The sequence below is a fragment of the Sturnus vulgaris genome, chromosome 21, assembly GCF_052056855.1.
Source record: "Sturnus vulgaris isolate bStuVul1 chromosome 21, bStuVul1.hap1, whole genome shotgun sequence".
Classification (NCBI taxonomy): Eukaryota; Metazoa; Chordata; class Aves; order Passeriformes; family Sturnidae; genus Sturnus; species Sturnus vulgaris.
Window position 1 is genome coordinate 760,148 of NC_142263.1, and position 20,068 is coordinate 780,215.

At 47.6% G+C, this 20,068-nt stretch overlaps 1 protein-coding gene across 1 annotated transcript in view; it reads right to left on the reverse strand.

The window, feature by feature from the left end:
- The window catches only part of KSR1 (kinase suppressor of ras 1), a 49,982-nt gene extending 30,639 nt beyond the window's left edge, over nucleotides 1-19,343 (reverse strand). The window contains exon 1 of the mRNA XM_014881146.2: nucleotides 19,097-19,343. Coding sequence (XP_014736632.2) covers nucleotides 19,097-19,321 — 225 coding nt within the window. The 5' untranslated portion in view covers nucleotides 19,322-19,343. The remainder of the gene's footprint in view (nucleotides 1-19,096) is intronic.
- Nucleotides 19,344-20,068: the final 725 nt, after the last annotated feature.

Genomic DNA, 20,068 nt, shown 5'->3' on the forward strand with positions numbered 1-20,068 from the left:
ACGAGCCAGCAGGAAAATGTGCAGGCAAGGTGTGCTGGGGGGCAGAAGCCTTAGGAGAAACTGGTCAGTACAGGCACAGAGAGGTAGAGGGGTAGGGAGAGATGGAACAGCAGATGGATGGATTTTCCTTTGAACCCTCAGTCATGCCTCAGGCTGACACAATAGCCACTGCACAAACACTACAGTATGTTATTTCTGCTTTGTCAAATGATGCAGACAGCATCATTTCTGGGTCACTTGGAGGCCACATACCACTCCTTTTCTTCTCCCCTCTTCTCTTTTTCACAGTCCCAGCAACTGAGGCTGTAAACACTCAGCTGAGGCCTTCCCAGCTAAGAGTGGGAGGATGAAACTGCACAATCAAATAGTTCCCTGAGCCTCATAACATCATTCTCTTCAAAGATTTCATCCCAGCAAGGCATCCAAGCCTAATGCAGCTACAGGAACAGTCCTCTGCTTAAAGATCAGAGATTTCACACCCACTGAACACTAAAAATGAAAGCCCTCCCCCTTCCTTTGCAACCCGAGGACACACAAGTGTAACAGAATGACTGAGAGCATTTTGCAAGACTAAGAACTGTACTTGCCATTTGCTGAGCACAGCCCTGCTGCTGCCACACCAGACCTGCAGCTCTGCTGCTCTCAGCTCCCAGCTCCCCAGCACCCAGCCAGGCTTCATCAGCTTAGCTGTGCTTCCACAGGGAGCACAGCAATCCCCTCCTGCCCCAAGCCTCTCCTGAAGCTCTTGTTAATTCACACAGCCCTACAGACACAGACCCTGGCATAGGAGTTGTGTTACAGCCCATGAATCTCTCTGCAAAATTCAAAACTTAAAGTGCCTTTAAAGAGAATATCCTCCATAGTTTTTATGGTGGCACTAATCATTGTCACACATCTCTGAAAGAACTCTCAGGTATATTTGACTGATGGTGCAGGAAATGGAAATAAAGACACCAACAAGCTGAGCCTGTGTAAACTTAGAGCCTAAATAAAGGAGAGTTTACAGCAGACAATATAAAGCCAGACATTTCCTCCAGCAAGGTCAGGAAGAGAATGACTAATTGCAGGTCCCCGTCATTCCTGCACTTCCCTTTTCTCACTGCAAGCCTCACTCTGCAGGTCCTGAGCACCACAGGCTGGCACAGACAGTGAGCTGCAAGGGGAACACCTTGGGGGAGGCCTGAGCACTCTCCAGGACAGAACTGACAGATCCTGGAAGGAACCAACCTCCTTCAATGGAGCATTTTACTGCCCAGGATGCTGTCCCTAATCCCAAAGGCTTTTTTCCATTTTTCTTCCCCTTGCCTTCCCAACCATCTTCCTTTTGTTTTACACATTTCTTTTTCTGCAGCCTCAATAAAATACAAACACAAGCCTCCAGTTTCTACCATTCCCTCACGTACTGGCTGGGGAATGAGACAGATTAGCAGTTTGTTCTCAGGCTTATTAGCAGACCAAGGGAAGGAAACAAAACACAACAAAATCAAATCCTCTGCTTGTTTGACTCAATCATTCGAGCACTTCCAGAGTTGCACCTTCCCCTCCTCCATAGCACACACAGCTCCCCAGGCTGCTGCAGGCTGGGCTTTGGGGAAGAGGTTTACACAGAAAAGTTTCATCTCTATAGGAGCAGGTTGCAGGTTCTGTCTCTGCACCTTGGGAAATCTCAGCTAAGAAACTGTATTCTCTGAAATGCTCCCAATTATTTGGTTTCTGCTAGAAAGAACTGAGCTATTTTGGCAAGGACTGGGGTCACATTTCTCTTTTCACAGACACTGAGTGAGAAAGCTGCCATGGCTCACTGCTCACATTTTGTTTTTCAAAAAATCTCCTTGGGGCTCTCTCTTACTGGTTCACATTTGCCCGTAGCAGCCATGAGGGGTTTCTGTCATTAGTTAAATACAAATACAGGATTTAGAGTGCAGACACCTGAACCTAGATTCCCAACCCCAAAAAGAATTTTTTTTCTTGTGACTTTGAGATTTTCACCTAAACCATGTTGTGCCCACTTAAAAAGTAGAGGAAAATACAGCTGCTGAGGCAGTAATAGTTGTATGAGGAAAAATACAGAGGGGACTGATAAGCAGCAATTGGCCATACACCAGACAGCTCTGTAACAGCTACTTGGCATCACACAGCAGCCTGGAAAGATTTTAATCAACACTTGAAGAAAGAGCACAAATACAAAGATAACAAGCTCCAAGCTCAGCATCTTTCAGGCAGGCACAATATCCATTATTTTTGTGAATTTCCACAGAAACTTCACACACAATTGTCTCAGTACCTAAGCAGAACAGGAGGTGGGGGCTGGGGCTGGTTTTCCTTCGGTTTTGTTCATTTAAGAGAAGTGTATTGTGACAGTTGGCTACAACCAAGTTTCTCATTTTCAAAGCATTCTATGGAAGCAAATTAAAGTTCTCAAAACAGATTCTTCTAATAAAGAACTGCATTAAATGTACAATGGAAGAAAATGTGCCAGTTCAAGATCAGAGTTTAAGCATTTTGCTTGCGTGTCCAGAAATTATTTTATGCAGAATTTGTGAAAAATTGGAGCCTGACTTTTTTGCTCCAGTTGGGGGATTTTGCTGCTTTAGAGCAGCAAAGTTCTCACATTTGCCATCACTTCTACAATTCAGAAAAAATTCCAGAGCATCAGCCTGTAAGAAACATTCTTAAAACATGATTTATACACTTGTATGCTTTCCTTCCATTTCTCTTTTTGCTTTTCATGCTCTACAGGCTCTTTAGGAGATACTCTTCAGAAAATTTCTTCATCACCCCTTTGCAATCCTTGTGCTGAGTTACATCCCTTTTGTCTTAAGGTATCTCCTGGACTATGTGCTGGAGAGAAGCTGAGCAGGCTCTGGGTTCAGGGTCTCAACTGCCCCTGCTCAGCCCAGAGTTGGGACTCACTGTGCTGAGCTACAGAGACCAGAAACACACAAAACCCCAACTGCTGGGGAGAAAAGAAAAAGCCATTGTAACAGCCTGTGTGCTAGTCTGTCATGGAAATACTCTCCTCCCAAGGAGCAGGGCAAACACAAAGGGATTCTGTATTTCTCTGCCTGCCAGCAGACAGCTCTGAGTGCTGGATACAAATTCATGCCACAGGAGTTGAGATTTTTCACTGCAGCCAAGCAGCTCTGCATCATTACACAAAGATCATTCATGGGTTTGTCCCACTCCTTTTGTTTACAGTACTTTACCTTGATCTCTCCAAAAGGAACATGGATATTTTAGGCATTACTGAAAATCCTGGATTCTGAGGATGCTGGAGAAAGCTGCAATGCCACACCTGTACAGTGGAAGACTCTAAATGCCACTGCTACTCTACAGCTCCTGCCAGGTGTGATGTAAAACACTACTGGGAGTAATTCTTTCTAACTCTTCTCCAGAATACCAAAGCCAGAAACACAACCAAGGCCTATGAATGGCTGAGGGATCCAGCAGAGCTGCAGACAGCTTCTTACCTGTCTCACAGGCACAAAGTCAGTGCCCACACTCAGCTTTCCTCATATTTGGCTTGTTTGAAAACAGAGCACACGAGCTGTCTTTCCACAGCTCAGTCGCTTTGAGGATTTCCACAAATGCAAAACTTAGAGTGCTCAGCCATCACAGGATGCACAAACAAAATAGAAGGATTCCCTAAGTATCAGTAGTCTTGCTTTAGAATCAGCTTCTGAATCCAAAAATGTCTTGAACAGTAAGAAGACCTTTCTACCTCCATCCTTCCTTCGTAGTCTTATTTCTCTTTTGTGTTTTGGCAAAGGAAATTTATAAATTCAATTAGATTGTTTACAGTAAAATCTTGAAAGTGCAAATAATCAGCAGCAGATTATTATTAGCTTTCCAGCTGTGATCACATTCAAAGAACACTGAAGTTATCTGAAACTTCCAGATGCCCTGATTTCCCCAAATGCTGGACGAGCTCCTGCCCGTTACCCCAGCAGTAAGTGAGCCTTGTGCTGGGTTAGGTTACAGACACGGGCATTTGGGAGCTCAGCAGCAGCAGCCTGGCTGCCCAGGCTCTGCAGCCCATTCCATGTCCTGCCTGCAAAGCCCCTGCATGTCCAGTCTTGCCTCTTCAGCACAGCCACTGCCAATCATTTCCTTCAGCTGAAAAGAGAAAGGGAGAGGACTGAGCAGTCACCCAGAAATAGGAAGCTGTAGCATTACTCACTACCTTGAGGACTTGCCTGCTCTTCCTTTTCAATGACTCAGCAGATGTCCTTAAATCAGTTACTCAGTTTCTACATGCACCTGCCAAACCCCAATTTCGCAGGACACGCATCCACCCACTGAACCCAGCGAGGCACATCCTGCTCCCCTGCTGCAGCCAGGAGGAACCTGGCACAAGGAGGAGGAGGAACCTGGCACCTGGAGCCAGCCTGCAACTGCAGAGCCACCGCCCTCTGTGTGCTCAGCACAGCCTGCAATCTCTGCAGGATTCCCAAGGACTCCACGGCCGAGCTGCTTCTGAGGCTGCTGCAAGAAAAAAGGGTTAATTTACCCCCACGGAGGAAAATGCTGTTTCCAAAAAAAGCCACAGTTCTTAAAAATTCCAGTTTGCCACATAACTACAGTCCCCTGTGCCAAGGTTCCATGTTCTGTTCTCCTGAGACTCAGGAAGGGGAGTTTGCTTCAAGTATTAATACAGAGGTGGGGGCTTCTGTCTTGTCCGGGGTATTTTGGCTTCTTGCAGAGAAAACAGAGTAGGGACATGGCTGAAAAAAACATGCATTAAAAAAAAGTCAACTATAGGAAATTGCTTAACTGGAATGTGGCAACTTGCCACATTCTCTCTTTTAAAACAGCAAAACAGCTTTATTTTAACAAGCTGCTATGAGATTGTATTTTGGGATTGTCAGGAAGAACAAAATACACTAAATCCCACTCTGTTCAAAATGCTTTGAACCTATAACACGAGATTTTAAGAGGGAAAAAGAAAAGCTTTGGTATGTTCTGCCATGCAGTGGGATCAAAGATTTTCAGTTTGCTCACCAATTATCAAGAATGCTCCCAGACTACTGTGTACAGGCACTGAGACACAAAATAGAGAACTGGAAAAGTGAGTGTAACTGAGATTCAGCTGCCAAGTTAACTGGGTCCCCCACAGCTCAGGTCTAGGAGGGACTCCTAAAACAGTTAAAAAGCAAAATAGTGTCTGTGGACTGTATGAGCTTTATCTTCCCTCCAGGACTGGTGATGCCATTTGTCAGGAAGTTTGCTTCCAGGGTCAGTTCTCTTTCCTTCTCAGCAAACAAACATTCTCACCAGCACCTGTCCCAAGCCTCTCTGCAGTTCCACATCCTCGGGTTAGCCTTCGTGCTCTCTCAGGATCAGGAACATCACAGGCCCAGACAAACCTCTGTGCATGCTTTCTGAAAGCCCAGGACCATCCCACGATTGGAGTCAGTAAAACTGCAGTGAGAATGAAGGGTTACTTGAAGAAGCTTGGGTTAAACATGGGATGTGGGGAAAGGCTGTGAGACACAAGATGGTGTTGCAGAAAGGTTTTATTTAAGGCCTTTTCCCTGATTTTGTTTTGAAGTTACTGGAGTGAGTTGTGTGTTCCACTGTGCTCTAAAGCTGCAGGTCAGCTGCTGGGTGTCTGTTCAGTGAGGTTTTGTGCTGGACTAGTTCTTCCTTCCTACTCCCCTGCTGCTTTGCAGGGCCACGGCCCGAGTGAGGAGGCTACAGGAAGAGCAGGAGTGTAGGAGTCACCTCTACAGAGACAGGGCAGGATGTGACCTGTGCTCCCTGAAGAGGGCACAAATGGTCAGATCTCATATCCAAGCTGCTCTCTCCCGAAAGGAAAGGCTATAACAAGGACCAAGTGAAGCTGTTAATCTTGAGTTAGAAACTAAATTTAATTGTATCAGTGGTTCTTTGTAGGAGGAACTTAATTATTAAGTGCAAATAAGTCAAATTATTGACTACTCTGATGGATTCTTGCTAAACTAAGCTCAAGCACTCTAGTACTTGATAGAACTTCAGTTCTGCCAAATTTTTATGTCACAAAGTGCTGGTGCTGCCCCTACCTGAAAGCATCCAGCTCCTGCAGCCTTAGAGCTCTGCTCAGGTAGGACAGAGCGTCTGCAAACCCGTGTGACCTGTTTGTCCAGCCCAGAGGCTCCCCTTCCCCACTGGCTGTGCAGCCCTCCTGCACTCTGAATTTAACTGCCTCTGAGCCCAGTTTGCTCCAGGAGCTGCCTGAGCCCCGTTTCCCAGGGCAGCACAAATTCCAATTCCAGCTGGAATGGGCAATGACAGCCAGACCAAGTTAGTCCCATCTCCGTGTCCAGATACTGAGCTGTACAAAGTGGTTTTTTTAACAGAAGGCTGTATTAGCACACAGCAAAGTACAGCTGAGGGAGGCTTTACTGCTACTTGCTTGGTGCTCCCATCCCGGCTGTAGTTACACACAGATTGCTGCTGCTGGGTCTGTACAAACACCAGGCACGGCTCCCCAGCACTACAAGTTCATATTCTGAGGGTAATGATTCACCTGGTTCAGCCCCTTTCCTCTCCAGTGTCTCTAAGAGACCGTGGCAACAACTCCTGAACATGCCTGCCTTCAAAGCTGTCCTAGATCCTGTCTATGAAGGGCTTCTGTAGGATCCTAGATAATGAGAAAAAAGGCACTACAGTTAAGATGACCAGCTCAAAAGACAAAAACAGGGACCTCCCACTGCTGCTTTAGAGCTTAGCCCTCCATGTATATCTTTTTCTGCTGAAAGGGACCTTACTCAGTCCAGTATGGATGAGTGCTGAACCAGCTTCTTGCAGTGCTTCAGCTCCCGCTCGCTCTTCCTGTTTAGCTGAAACTCTTGTGTATGAAGCTAAGTAAAACTGACCTAGAGGTTGTTTATGCTCTCAAAGGGTATATGGTCTGTGCTGGAAATGAGTACCTCGATCCAGCCTGACTCCCTACTACAATAATAACTGGAAATGAACTCTGGACCATCAGTTCCCAGCCACTCTGGGTTAGATCACGCTGCACAAGGAATATCCCAGCGTGGGGGAGGGGAAGGCTCCCAGTGACAGGGAGCAGCACCTCCTGCTGCAAAGACTCCCAGCAGCTGCACAGTGCTTGGGACAGGGATGATCCATAGGGAACCAGCAAACAGCAACGGCAGACAGAGGGAGGAAAACGCCCGTGGGTTCCACAGCAGCTGAAAGGGGAGGGAGCACTATAAAGCCAACTACTCTACAGTGTCACTTGGTGAACCTTGAGGCTCACAGGTAACCTGTCAGGTGTGTGCTCCAGATACCCAACACAGATAAGCAGTGCTAAGGCTCCCTTTGTGTCCCAGCCAGGCCATCTGCAGCAGCAATGTACAATGAAGTACATTGCAATAAAAGAAGTACAATGCAATAAAAGGTGCAGCTAATTCCCTTCTCACCCCAACTTCTACATTGTCCTGTCCCAAACACTAAATAAAATCAGGACTAGAAGCACTTTCTCTGAAGTGTGTCTGCCCTTGCTACTTGCCAAGAGAAGTTAGAAAGGCCTCTCATGAATAGGCCAACTGCTTTCAGTTCCTCTTAGTGAGACTGTAACGTACTCAGCTTTCACTTGCCAACATTAAAAACTCCCTCTTTGTCTTTGGTCATTCTAGAGAATGAGGAAGGATCAAAGCATGGGTTGAGTGTAGGCAGCCGTCCCTCTTATTGCAGGGGGAACTGCAGAGTACACAACTTCTCACCCCATTGTCCCTTCTGAGGAGCCTGTGAGGCATGCTGACACATCCAGGATTTCAACACAATTAAATTGTAAATTAGTCGTGTCCTTCACAAAAGGCTCATGACACACAGTGATCTCCAGCGAGATACAATGACCTGCTAAATTCTCTATTGGTCTCTTGGGGGTTTCCAGGACCTCCCTGTACATCATTCCCTAAAGTCAAACAACTGCACTCACCCACTGAAAGAATGGATTTGGCAATGGTAGGGGTCGCTTTCCTATATACAGTTCTTGATTGCAGCTGTACTAGTAGTTCACTATCAGCCCCAGGAAAAGGTCCAAGCACTTAAAAATTCAGAGAAGGCGCTCAAGAGTAATTGGATTTCAAAGCATTCCTGTAATCATTTCAGTGGCAGAGATTTCAGAGATAGGTGTGAGCAAATTAAATCTTCATACAAACAGTGAATATTATTTAGGCCGTGGGTAGGAACACCTGCATGTTATGGATGAGACTATCATATAATACATTTCTTGCCACATATATGGTTCAAAAGGGAGAAGAACAATTAAGTGTCAGTTCTGGAAGCTAAGAGAGAGCTGAACAGTTATTGCTGTAAACTTGCAGGTGTACTTGGCTGGATGGCAACCTCATGATGTCTCATGCAGAAGGGAGCTGAACTGGCAAAAAAGCAATGTTCCTGAAACATGCATTCAACAAGATGAAAAATGAAAGGTTATCTTACAACTGCAGAATTTCTACCAATTTAAGAGTCAGGTGCAATAAGGCAGAGAAAGAATTCTCCTGTATTCTAAAAATATCCACTTTCTCAGTTGGTTATCCTTTGCTATATGAGTGTTGTTTTTTACTGCCTTGCTCATTCAAAGCACACTTACTTTAACATCAGACCAAATCTGAAGACAGTACAACAGTACTTGTGCTTAAATAGCTGGAGCTTCAAGTGGGGGTCAAGGCCATGCTGTTTAAGGTATTCAGCCTTGAAAGGCACTTCTAAAAGAACTGAGCCAGCAGAGACTAGAGCTAAATTCAGCTCCTACCCTAGTTTTAAACTGCTTCAACTCCTTTGTTTTCAATACAGTCACATTCAATTGCTACTCCTGTAAAGCAAAGTGGGCTCATATTCCCAACATCCATCTGATGTCAACTGGACAACCCCAAGGAACGTAAGTGGGGTCCTCAGTCCAAGCCAGCTCTACTCTTTGCTACAGATGTCACTTACATGATACCTTTAGCAGACCAAGTGTTCCATCAAGTGATACGGCTGTGAATAATTCACCAGCAACCCCATAACACTTGATTAAAACCTACTGAAAGAAGATCTAATTAAATTGTCTTTTAAAGAGCAGACACGATATGATGTCTGTGTGAAGGGCAGATGGCAAGCAGAAGCTCATTGGAACATCAGAAAATAATTCAGAGGACAGTACTTGGTAGCCAATACTATAAACTTTGCAAGGCTGTTGGCTTTAAAGCTGTGTATCTGCTGTGCTGTGAAATACACATCTTATTGATTAAATAATAATTGGACAATATGTTACAGGAATGTCATGGCTACCTTGCTGCAAATGATATGTGCTTTGAGACAAAGCAAAACAGCTCACAGCAGATTTTTCCATAGCTTTCAAGCTCTGAGAAGGAAAAGAGCTTTATTTCATTCCTCAAATTTAAGAAGAGATATGAACATAAAACTAACATCAGAGAGTTAAGTATAAATCCAAAGTAGCCCCAAAGTTCAAATGTGTTATCACCCAGTTCAAAGTTTTGCATGAAAATAAGAACTTACTGAAGAAAACACACTTTTGTCCTCTGTATAATGCAGTCCATCCCAGCTGGGGGAAGAGAATCTACTGCTCAGAGACAGGCTTTCAGAGTAATTAAATGTGATCCTGGTGCAGCTACCTGAGATCAAAGCAAAGCTGTGCCATGGTACCCACCCCAGCCTCCCAGAAGCTACTGTCTGTTTGCAGTCAGTCTGTCATCTTCGAGGAAAAGCTCTCAAAATTGTATTTCCCAAAGAAATCAATGTTTCTTACTGATAAATTTCAAAATCCCCCATGCATCAGGGTGGCTCTCCAACCTCCTCCATGTTCTCTTTCCCAGAGTTTGAGGTTAGATAAATCTCAGAGCCACAGCTACTCGCATGAAGAGCCTGAACACTCAGCACTTAGAAGAACTCCAAAGAATTCTAGCAATGCAGAGACTCACAGAGCTCACTGATGCTGCTCCCACAGCACTGAGGCTCTGTCAGGGAAGCTGACAGACCATGCTGCTAACCCACCCTGTAAAATACAGCCTGAATGTGGAGACTTTACTCTTTGCAGTCTGAAGGGGCCATGCCTGCAATGGCAGAGACCTCACAGCAGGCTCTGTGTCAGGAACACAGGAGGACTGAAAGGACTGAGCCAGCCTGTTTATGTGGAGGATCCAGGAGGAGTGAAAGGGAGAGGCAGGGATCAGACCATGCATTTCCTCATGTGCTTCCCCTTCCCCCTGCACCTTGGTTTTACAGCTGCGGGAAAGATCAAGCCAGAAGTGTGAAAACTGCTGAGTCAAGTCATGTCTGTGGGGCCTGGGAGAGGCTGTCACAGTGCTGGGGCCAGGGGACAAAACCTTGTGCTGAGGCAGAGCGGAGCAGCTGCAGGGACACTGCAGGGTGGGGACAGGCAGGACAACAGCCACTGCAGGCACTGGGCAGCAGGGACATCACAGAGCCCTGCCTAGGAAAGATGAAGAACCAGAAGCATTTTGCATGAAGAGAACTGGAAAGAGGATGCAGGTTAAGCCTGGTAGGATTTAGCTAGTCCTGGCTAAGTTAGCATAAGGAAGAAGGCTAGAAATGAGCATGGGTGTCTCTGTAAGCTCCCCTGCAGGCTCAGAACCTTCCTGGTGTACAGCAGCAGTCTCTAACAGTGAGAAACATGTCCTGTTTTGGCACAACACTTCAAAAGGACACTGAGAAGTCTGTTAATAAAATGCTAGAGGCAGGATTTGCCCTCTCATTAGAAGAGCAGCTGGGCTGACTGAGGAGAGGAGCTGCAAGGAACCCCCAGACACTCCTGGGGACTCCAGCTCAGAGCAGGGCTGCACCACCAGTGCATCTGCTGCCAGCACACTCCCTGCCCACTGCACTGACTGCAGGGCTGCCACTGCCTTCATCTGAAATCTTCTGTTGCCAGGTGTCCATTCACTGCAGAGCTCTTCGCCTCAAACCCCAAACTAGTTATTCTTGGCAACTCAGGCAATTTGAATAGCACAGGAGAAAAAATAAGGAAAGAACACATCAGCAGAACTGGAACCTGCCTTGGCAGCACAATGGTGTTGTAGACTTAGTTTCCACAAGAATTAAACACTAAACATTAATGTCACCCTAGCAGAAGTGTTCAGCTAGCTCTAAGTTAGCTACCCCTCCAGTTACAGACTGGCAGAACTGATAAAGCCCAGTCAGTTAAGAGGTAAATAGGTAATTACTGCTCCAGAGGTGCATTCAGCATCCCTACAGAAAACATCTTCTCCCAAAGTAGGATTGCATTTCCTACAAATGCAGTTTCAGCACAAACCCAGCCAGTATTTCAGTGCAATAGCTAAAGACCCAGATCACAGCACCTTTCCTTTTTCCTTCCAAACATGAGTTTCCACAGATTCCACTCTAGTCTCTAGCCAACACTACAAATGGCTCAGGAATTTGGGCTGCATGGAGAGACATCCCACAGAAACTCTGCTTTGTTATACCCAGACAAAATGCTACCAATACAGCAGTGCTTAAATCAGGCCTTTAGCAATCAGCCAGTGGTTCTACAAATATTACACTTCACCAACAAAGCAAGACCAAACCAATTTCAACACACATAATATCCTGTGAATATGCATGGTACTGACAAGCCCTTTGATATCTGCTCTGGGGTTTCTCCCAGCTTAGCTGTGTGAACAAATGCTAAGAGTCTTTGGTGTTTGTGCTCACATTGGCTCTTCCAGAGCTATTCCAGACACCCTTCTGTTTCACAGGAAAAAGGAAAGAAAACTTGAAACCTTTCTTCTTCCAAAGGGAGAAGGCTGAAGGCCTGTGCAGAACTCCTCAAACAGATCAGACTCCTTAGAACAATACCTGTGGATTTTAGTCAATTGTTTCCTTAAAACAAGGGAGGATAGGCAAGTGCATAGCTTCCAGAATTCACTAAAACGAGGGGAAAAAACAACACATCTGATCTGCACTCAGAGTTTTACACTATTAGCTGATGCTGGCTTGAGCCACTCAGATCTGTCTCTAATGAAATGATGGGAAATTAAAGTTAGAAGACTTCGTAAGAAATGTTTTACTCTGTGGAAAGTTTCAATTTTGCTCATAAAGACAAAAGGCCTGAAGTGTTTTGCTTGGCGTATAAAGAACAGTTTTTAAGGAGACATCTAAAAAAACTCAGGAAGCTTTAAAAAACACAATCTCCCTACTTTAGCTTATTTCAGAGGAGCTACATAACTGTATTTTGAAACAGGATTTAGTCCTTTAGATTACTCTAGAAATAAAAGGGAAAACCTGCTCCGGAAGAAGAAAAACGTTGCTAGAAAATTGGGAGGAACCAGGTGTGAAGAGCTGCTCCAAGAGCACTGTAGGCAGCATGAGGGGCATGGAAACACATCTCCCCATGACTGCACCTACTGACAAACCTATCACCTCCCCTAGCAATGTCTCTCAGTGCTGATGGCCAAAAATCCACCTGTAGTTCTCAATCTGTAAAACCTACTAATTGCTTCTTCTCTTCAGTTTAAAAATAAAACCTCACACTGGAACCTGCAGGCCTCAACAATAACCCATACACAGCAACAATGAGGAGCTCAAGACTTCCTTTCCAAATTTAGACTGCCTCAAACAGAAGTGAAAGTTCTTTGATAAATCAACAAACCCACGTTTTAGAAGCACTTAAGGAGAGCAGACCTGGACAGGAAGGTGCTAAACTCATTGCAAAAAGCTTCTGAAGATTTCCAAGGCCCCAGCCCCGAGGCTCCTGGCTGCATGCTGAACACTGGGGTCAATGACCTGTTCTGGCAGCATCAGATCAGACCAGATCAGAGCCTGGATCTGCTGCATCCCAGCAGCATTCCTCAGTGCCACATTAATTACTGCTCTAGAGAGAGCTCACAGCCTCTGCTATTAGAGCTCTTCCATGTGGGATAACTACTAATCATCCTATCAGGGGCACTCCATAACCTGACCAAAGCGTGATTCCTTACTCTGCTGCTTAAGTGTCCCGTGATCCTTCCCTGCTTCCACACAGAACCAACTGGATGTTCTCACCAGGCAAAATGGGAATGAGAGACCTGGCCTCTGCTCACTTTAGAACACATACAGAAATTACAACTGTACTTTACCTTTAAAGACAGATCTTGAACAGTCTTGAGCTCAGGTGTGTAGATCCAATGAGATTTGGATCTTCCATCTGCCTCCAGCCCCAACAGCTCAGACTTCAGCTGCCTGTGCTGCACTCAGAGCAGGATAAACCAGATACCTATGATCAGCCTGGGCTGTGATTGCCTCAAACCCCAAAAGCAGGGCCTAAACTGAGGTTTGAGTTTCTACCACGGTTCATTTTAAACAGGTTATGCAAAAAGCAGCTTTACAGCGAGGACAGGGAGCTGAGCACAGAACAGGTGACTGTCACCTGGCACAAGTGAACAGCACATTGCAGCAGGGATTACCTCATGTCCTTGGAGGTGTGCAGGCTGCCTGGGACACACCTCTGGGATTCGTAGGTGGCACAGGAGCTCTGTGCAGCTCTGGCTTAAGGCAAAAGGTCTCTCTGACCACCTGTAAACTTTGGTGCTTCCCAGTTGTCCTCCCACAAGCAAGGCAGAATTTATCCAGTTTATCTAGGGACTGATCCTGTCCTAGATTCCAGGGGCTATGCTGAGGAGAACTGGCTGCTAAGCCAGAATGCCAAACTGTTTCCTAATCATGTGCTAGTCTGACGAGGTGCAGAGTCCCACCAAGAAGCAGGAATGCCCACGACACTTGCATGCAGGTGTGTTTTGAGGTTCAGAGAGCTTCTGCTCCCTGGATTTGCCTGCTGTGGTAACTCTGTGCTGCTGGTAGTGTCAACTCTGTGGGACTGCTCCACAGGAGTGAGAAATGAGCAGGGAGGGAAGTCTGAGAGCTGGCTGAGTCAGGATCATCCATACAGCACTCTGTGCCTTTCACCGCAGCAGTAATCCAGCCAGCACATTCTCCAATCCCCCTAACAGTGGGAGATAGCCAGGCTTGCTTTCAGCACCATTTTCCTTTTATAAAAATAATAATTAAAAAAATCCCTCAAAGCTGAAAATAAGAGTAAGAAATATTAAAGGAAAGGTGAGGGTTTATCCCTGAAGCATCTGATAGATTACACTGTTTTAGTCAGAAATATCATTGTAACAGACACTATTCCCCATGGTATGTCACATGACTTCTTTGTTAAACATTCCTATTTATGACCAAAGCAGGTGATAGATTTGTGTACCCCATGCTGACTCACTGCTGTACATCTGTCTCTAGCATGCAGCTGGAACACTGATCGGGGCTTTCCTTGGGTAAAATGCAGAGCACACCATGGAACTGGAGTAGCAGCCCAAGGTCTGAGCAGGTGGGATCTGGGCAAGCTGGGTCACAGCCAGGAGCTCAGCTGGACACAGCTGGGGCTCAGCTTGGTTGCTTCCCTGATTAGATCAGCTCTGTGCACACACACAAAGTCAGAAGTCTATGCAGAGGCTGAGGCTTGTGTGGCACCACAGGCTGTGGCTGCTGTCGCTGTGTGCAGGCACACACAGAGCTCCCAGCCAGGCTCTGCTGGGCTGCACTGCAGCTCCAGGGCTGCAGGAGGATGAGCAGGAATAATGCTGTGTTACCAGAATCCAGTGACCACACAGGCAGCCTTAGAAAGGCAAAGGCAGCACAGAGCCTTACTCTGACACTTCCTTTCTTGTGTCCCAATCAGTGCACCATGGAATCCATCACAAGGCAAAAAGTACACAGAGCTTGACAGCAAAGTGAAGAGTCCCTTGTCCTGTATTCAAATTGGTGAAAACCTGCTCACCCTGCAAACTCCAGGTAAGTGAAAACACTGCTGCTGAGTTTTTGTGTCAACATTTATATAAAATCAGTGGTAGGAGATGTGCTAAATTCCATTATGATGTGGAAATTCTGATCATAACTGTCACAAAAGAAAGATGATGACTGCAGACTAGATAATAATATATGGTCTTCCCTTCTTCCAAAACAAATAGAATTTCTGTTGAAGACTATCTTGTACAAGAAGTGCACTAGTTTAAGAAAGGAGAAAGAGTCCTACAAAAACACAAGACACTAAGTAAAACAAATGTGTTGCATATATGCAAAAAGTAAGATGAAGTAAGAGACTTTCTTCTTCTCTTACCTAAGACCTGCTGGGAAAGGAAGTCTTTTCAGCTGAACAAAGCTCATAAACATGTGGCTACAGGTTGCAGTTTGGCTGAAAAATTCACTACTCCCACTACTTCCAATTTACAAACACAGTTGTCCTTCCCTTATGCATACCACATGCCCAACTTCCAGTCTTCAAGTGTGGACTATTACAATCCTTCTTCCTCTTCTCTCATGCCTCCCCACATTTTCAAAGTGTTTGTTTCTGCTCAGAGATTGCTTGCTAAGATAAGCCTTTTCTAGACAAATTGCCAAATGAATTGAGATAATGCCAAAGCAAGTCCAAACAGATTTAATCCACAGGTACCATTCAGCCACTGTGAACGACTGATTTGTGGAGAGTAGACTGACTTATTTGTGACATAGCCCAGCTGGAGTCAGCCTTTCTGATCTGGTGCTGTGTTTGCTGAAGGTGCTGAACAGAAGGCATTCCCAAGAAGAAGCCAAACTGATCTTTGCACACAGGGCCAGGAGTGTGTCTATCACGGATCTAGTCTGGCCAGGGAGCTAGGAGGCCTGTTTTCCCAAAGAGCAGGCAGAACTCAGAATGTGTGCTACTGCCTCACCCCAACACTCCCACCATAACCAGTCTGGAGGCAGCTGCCACACCAGAGCCACTGCAGTCAGCTCTTCTGAGGCAAGAGCCCAGCTAGAAAGAAAACACACCTGCAGTCTAAATCCACTCCAGGTCTCGCCGTTCAGCCTTCCTGTCTCATCTTTGCTGCAGTCAGAACTGGGGGGCACTGGGGGAAGGTGTCCCACTTAGTCTGGGGATTCCCACAGCTCACCAAACCAGCTGAGAAACCACAGGAACCTTTCCTGCTGCCAGCACCTGCAACTGTTCTCCTGCTCACCTCCAACAGATTGGCTTGAGCTGTGATGTGCTTCATCACAAATGTCCCACCAGCAGTTTCCCAGCCAGGGAAATGAATCCAGAAAGATACCGCCTTCACAAAGAAATACAGCTAAAAAATAACATCTTCTAACTTTACAAAACCAGTTTGAGTCGAACAAGGGATTAGTATAAGGACAGGGGTAAATACTGACAGAGTTATTTCTTTCCAAGGATGCATGGAACAATGCTGAATGCTCACTGCATGGCAGACATTTTTTGCTCTCTTACATATGGTTTAAAATTACCATTATTTTCCATTTCAGTTTTGTAGTCAACTTGAGAAGTGAGTAAACCTGCTAGGACAAAACTGAAAGCACAGGCCAGCACTGGGTAAAAAGAAAAACACTCAAGCACTTATTGGGCAGAGCATATAAAACCTAAAAAAACCCAAACCAGACCCTGTGGCATCAAAGAACCCAGTCTGCTAATAACCAAACTAACAGAACCTACTTTCCACTACAGGGGAACTCCCTGCCCTTCTAAGAAATGGCCTTCCTACCCTGAAACAGGGTCAGCTCATATAACACATTACACTCAACACATCCTTTGCAAGCAATTCCCACAGCCCTTTCTTTCCTTTCCTTCCTGTATCTCATTTTTCCTTGAACTCTTCTGAGCCACCATGACTGCTACCTGTACCTGCCAAGGTCCAGTTTGAAATCCTTATCTACCATGTGCTTTATTTTGAGAACACCTTACAAGGAAGAGGAATGAGGAAGGACTTAAAGCATTGCAGTGAAAGGGGAGGGAGCTAAGCATGAGCCCAAGTGCCCTTGGTTAGGTTGGTGTTCTTGACCTGGTGACTACACGTCACTACAGTTTACCAGTTATATTCATGGAACTAGGTTTTCACAATTCTTTTTCCTCTGAAGTTTTTGCACAGAAGAAAAGCCCTGTGAGAGTTCAGCCCCAGCCTAGATGAGCTCCCAGGTCAGGAGAGATGCATAGCAGAGATGTGGCTCACAGCACTGCACCACCAGTAGCCACTAATCATGGCCACAGAGCCATTTGGTGACTCATGGAGGCCACCAGGGAAGCACAGCAGGCCCTGGAGATGTCCGAGCTCCCAGCTGCACTCTGGACTCTTCAGGAGGTGCCTGCACAGTCCACACCCAGCAGTACCCGGCTCCCTGCAGGTTGTGCTGGCACATCCCCACAGGCAGAGGCACATGGCCACAGTGGCACTGCTGGCACAGGAATCAGGGCACGGGAACTCCACTGGTACCTGAGACAGCTCTGGGCCCACCTCCCCTAGCAACGACAGCTTGGGGAAGCAAACACAGACCCTGAGCCCCTGCAGTCTGGCTCTGTGACTGCAGGCTGGCACAGTCAAGCACAAGACTCGGGCTATGCCTGACATGTATTTTGATACAGGCAACCCAAGAGTGCAAAGAACACAGAGTCTGTACCCATGGCCACAGCTCCATGTGTGGGCAGAGATCCAGCACTTGGTTGAACTCCCAGAGAAATCACATACTGGACTGTACATCAAAGAGATTTTCTTCTGAACATAAATTTTATGATCATCAGTGAATGTGGCACTCATTTGTTTAAACGGATAAATGCTGAAGAGGATTGTGTGCACACACTCAAACACTATCACTAGAAACAGCTTTTGTTGCTTTAAGAAGAGCCTCAAGATTATAAAAGGCCTTTATGCGTCGTGAATAAAGGTTTTCTTTTAGAACAGGTCCACTAGCAAAATAGTGATGACCATTTTCTGAAATGATGCTGATTGACATTGTTTGTGCATCAAAAAGGCCATCAGTAGGGCTGCCAAAAGGCTAGACAAATATTGCTCCATAGAGAATGCAATTTGGAGGTGACAGGAGGAAGAACAGTGCTGTAAATTTGGGGGGAAGAAAGAACCAACCAAAACAAAACACCCCACAAAACAAACCAACCAACCAAACAAAACGACAAAAAAAGTCAGACGAAGAATAAAGGAAGAATGATAGATTTCCATGAGGCTGTGCCAAAAGCTACCTACCACCTATTGTTTCAGTTTTCTTTCCGACCTTCATTTCTCATGTGATGGATTTTTCAGCATGTAGGTTTATTACAGTTACAGTGCTGTGATGATCCTTTCTTCCTAAAAAAAGCCGAATGCTCCATCCAGCTCCAGTCTCCAGCACCAGGTAGAGAAGCATTAACATTTACATCAAACTTGAATCAAAGAAGGGGACAGGAGGGGATTGCTTGCTTAAAGTAAAACTACTTGCACAAAAGGAAATGTTATTTAAGTACCTAAAAGTCAAATTAACTAAGGAAAAATACATTTACTTTCCCTTCCTAAATACTTATACAGACTTTTGTACAGATCCAGCTCTTCTTCTTTCATCGCAGCAGCACATGTTTTCTGTTTGAAGAATTTCATATAATCTTTCTAAGCAGCAGAACATCTCTCCAGCCCGGTCTATGATGCTGTTTGAGCCACAGCAACAGGGGGAAAAGGAGGATCAGATTAGATCAGTGAAACTGAGCCAGAGATAGAGACAGGCCTGGAGCAGAGGGCAGGAACCATCAGGAGCAAACACCAAGTACCTGAGGCGAAGGGGAGTTTTCCCAGCTCGCCAGCACGGCGGTGTGGGGACACACCTCCTGCCAGGGAGCCTCGAGTCACCTTTGCTCCGCGCCTCACATCGCATCCTGCTCCACAGGGACACGGCAGCCCGGCACAGGCCCCGGGGCGCGGCGGGGCGGCCGAGCACGGCCTCACGGAGCTGCCGCGCACCGCCCAACAGCCCGGGGCGCCCGCGGGGCTGCCCCGCACCTGTCCGCGCCCCGCCGGCACCGCGCCCCGCCGGCACCGCGCTCCGCTCCACGTCTTCCCCGGCCAGGGGGCCCCCGCGCCGGGAGCGCCGAGCCCGCTGACAGCTCCGCACCGGGGCCGGGGCGCCGCTGACCCCGCCAACAGCGCTCGGCTCGCAGGAGAAAGAGACGGCGCGGCCCCGGTGCCGAGGGGACAGGGCGGCGAGCAGCGGCAGGCCCCGGCCGCGGCCCCGGCCGTGCAGGGCAGAGGCGGCAGCGCGGCCCCGCTGCGGCGCCCGCGGTTCCCAGCTCGGGCCGTACCTCCAGCGTGCGGATCTCCTGCTGCGTGAGGTCGTTGGATGCGGCGCACTTGGTGCGGAGCCCGCGCAGGTTGGAGAGCGAGATGTCGATGAGGTCCTGCAGAAGCCCGCACTGCTGCAGCGTGCTCCGCACGGCCGGCAAGCCCCGCGGCCCCGCCGCCTCGCCGCCGCTCCGCTCCTTCCTCTCCAGCATGCCGGCGGCTCGCAGGGCAGCCGCTCTATCCATCCCTCGGCATCAGGGAGGCCGGGAGGCGAGGCGGCGGCGGGGGAGCGGCAGAGGGAGGGAGGAAAGGAGGGAGGGAGGCGGGCGGGAGGCGGCCCGGGCCGGCCCGCCCCGCCGCGCTCGCCGGGCAATCACCGCGCGGTACATGCGCGGCCGCCGGGCCCCGCGAGCCCGTCCGCTCCGCCCCCGCCACCGCCCCGGGAGCTCCCCTCAGCGTGTCCCTCATCCCTCACTGCCCGCCTCACCCCTCATTGTATCCTTCACCCCTCATTTCCCACTTCATCCCTCAGCGTATCCCTCAACCCACAGTGCCCGCCTCATCCCTCATTTCCCGCATCAACCCTCAGTGCCGGCCTCACCCTTCACCGTGTCCCTCATCCCTCAGTGCCCGCCTCACCCCAGTGTATCCCTCACCCCTCATTTCCCGCATCAACCTTCAGTGCCGGCCTCAACCCTCAGCGTCTCTCACCCTTCATTTCCCGCCTCACCCCTCAGCGTCTTTCACCTTTCATTTCCCGCCTCACCCCTCAGCGTGTCCCTCACCCCTCACCGTGTCCCTCAACCCTCAGTGCCCGCCTCACCCCAGTGTATCCCTCACCCCTCATTTCCTGCATCAACCTTCAGTGCCGGCCTCAACCCTCAAGCGTCTCTCACCCTTCATTTCCCGCCTCACCCCTCAGTGCCCGCCTCACCCCTCACCGTGTCCCTCATCCCTCAGTGCCCGCCTCACCCCTCACCGTGTCCCTCATC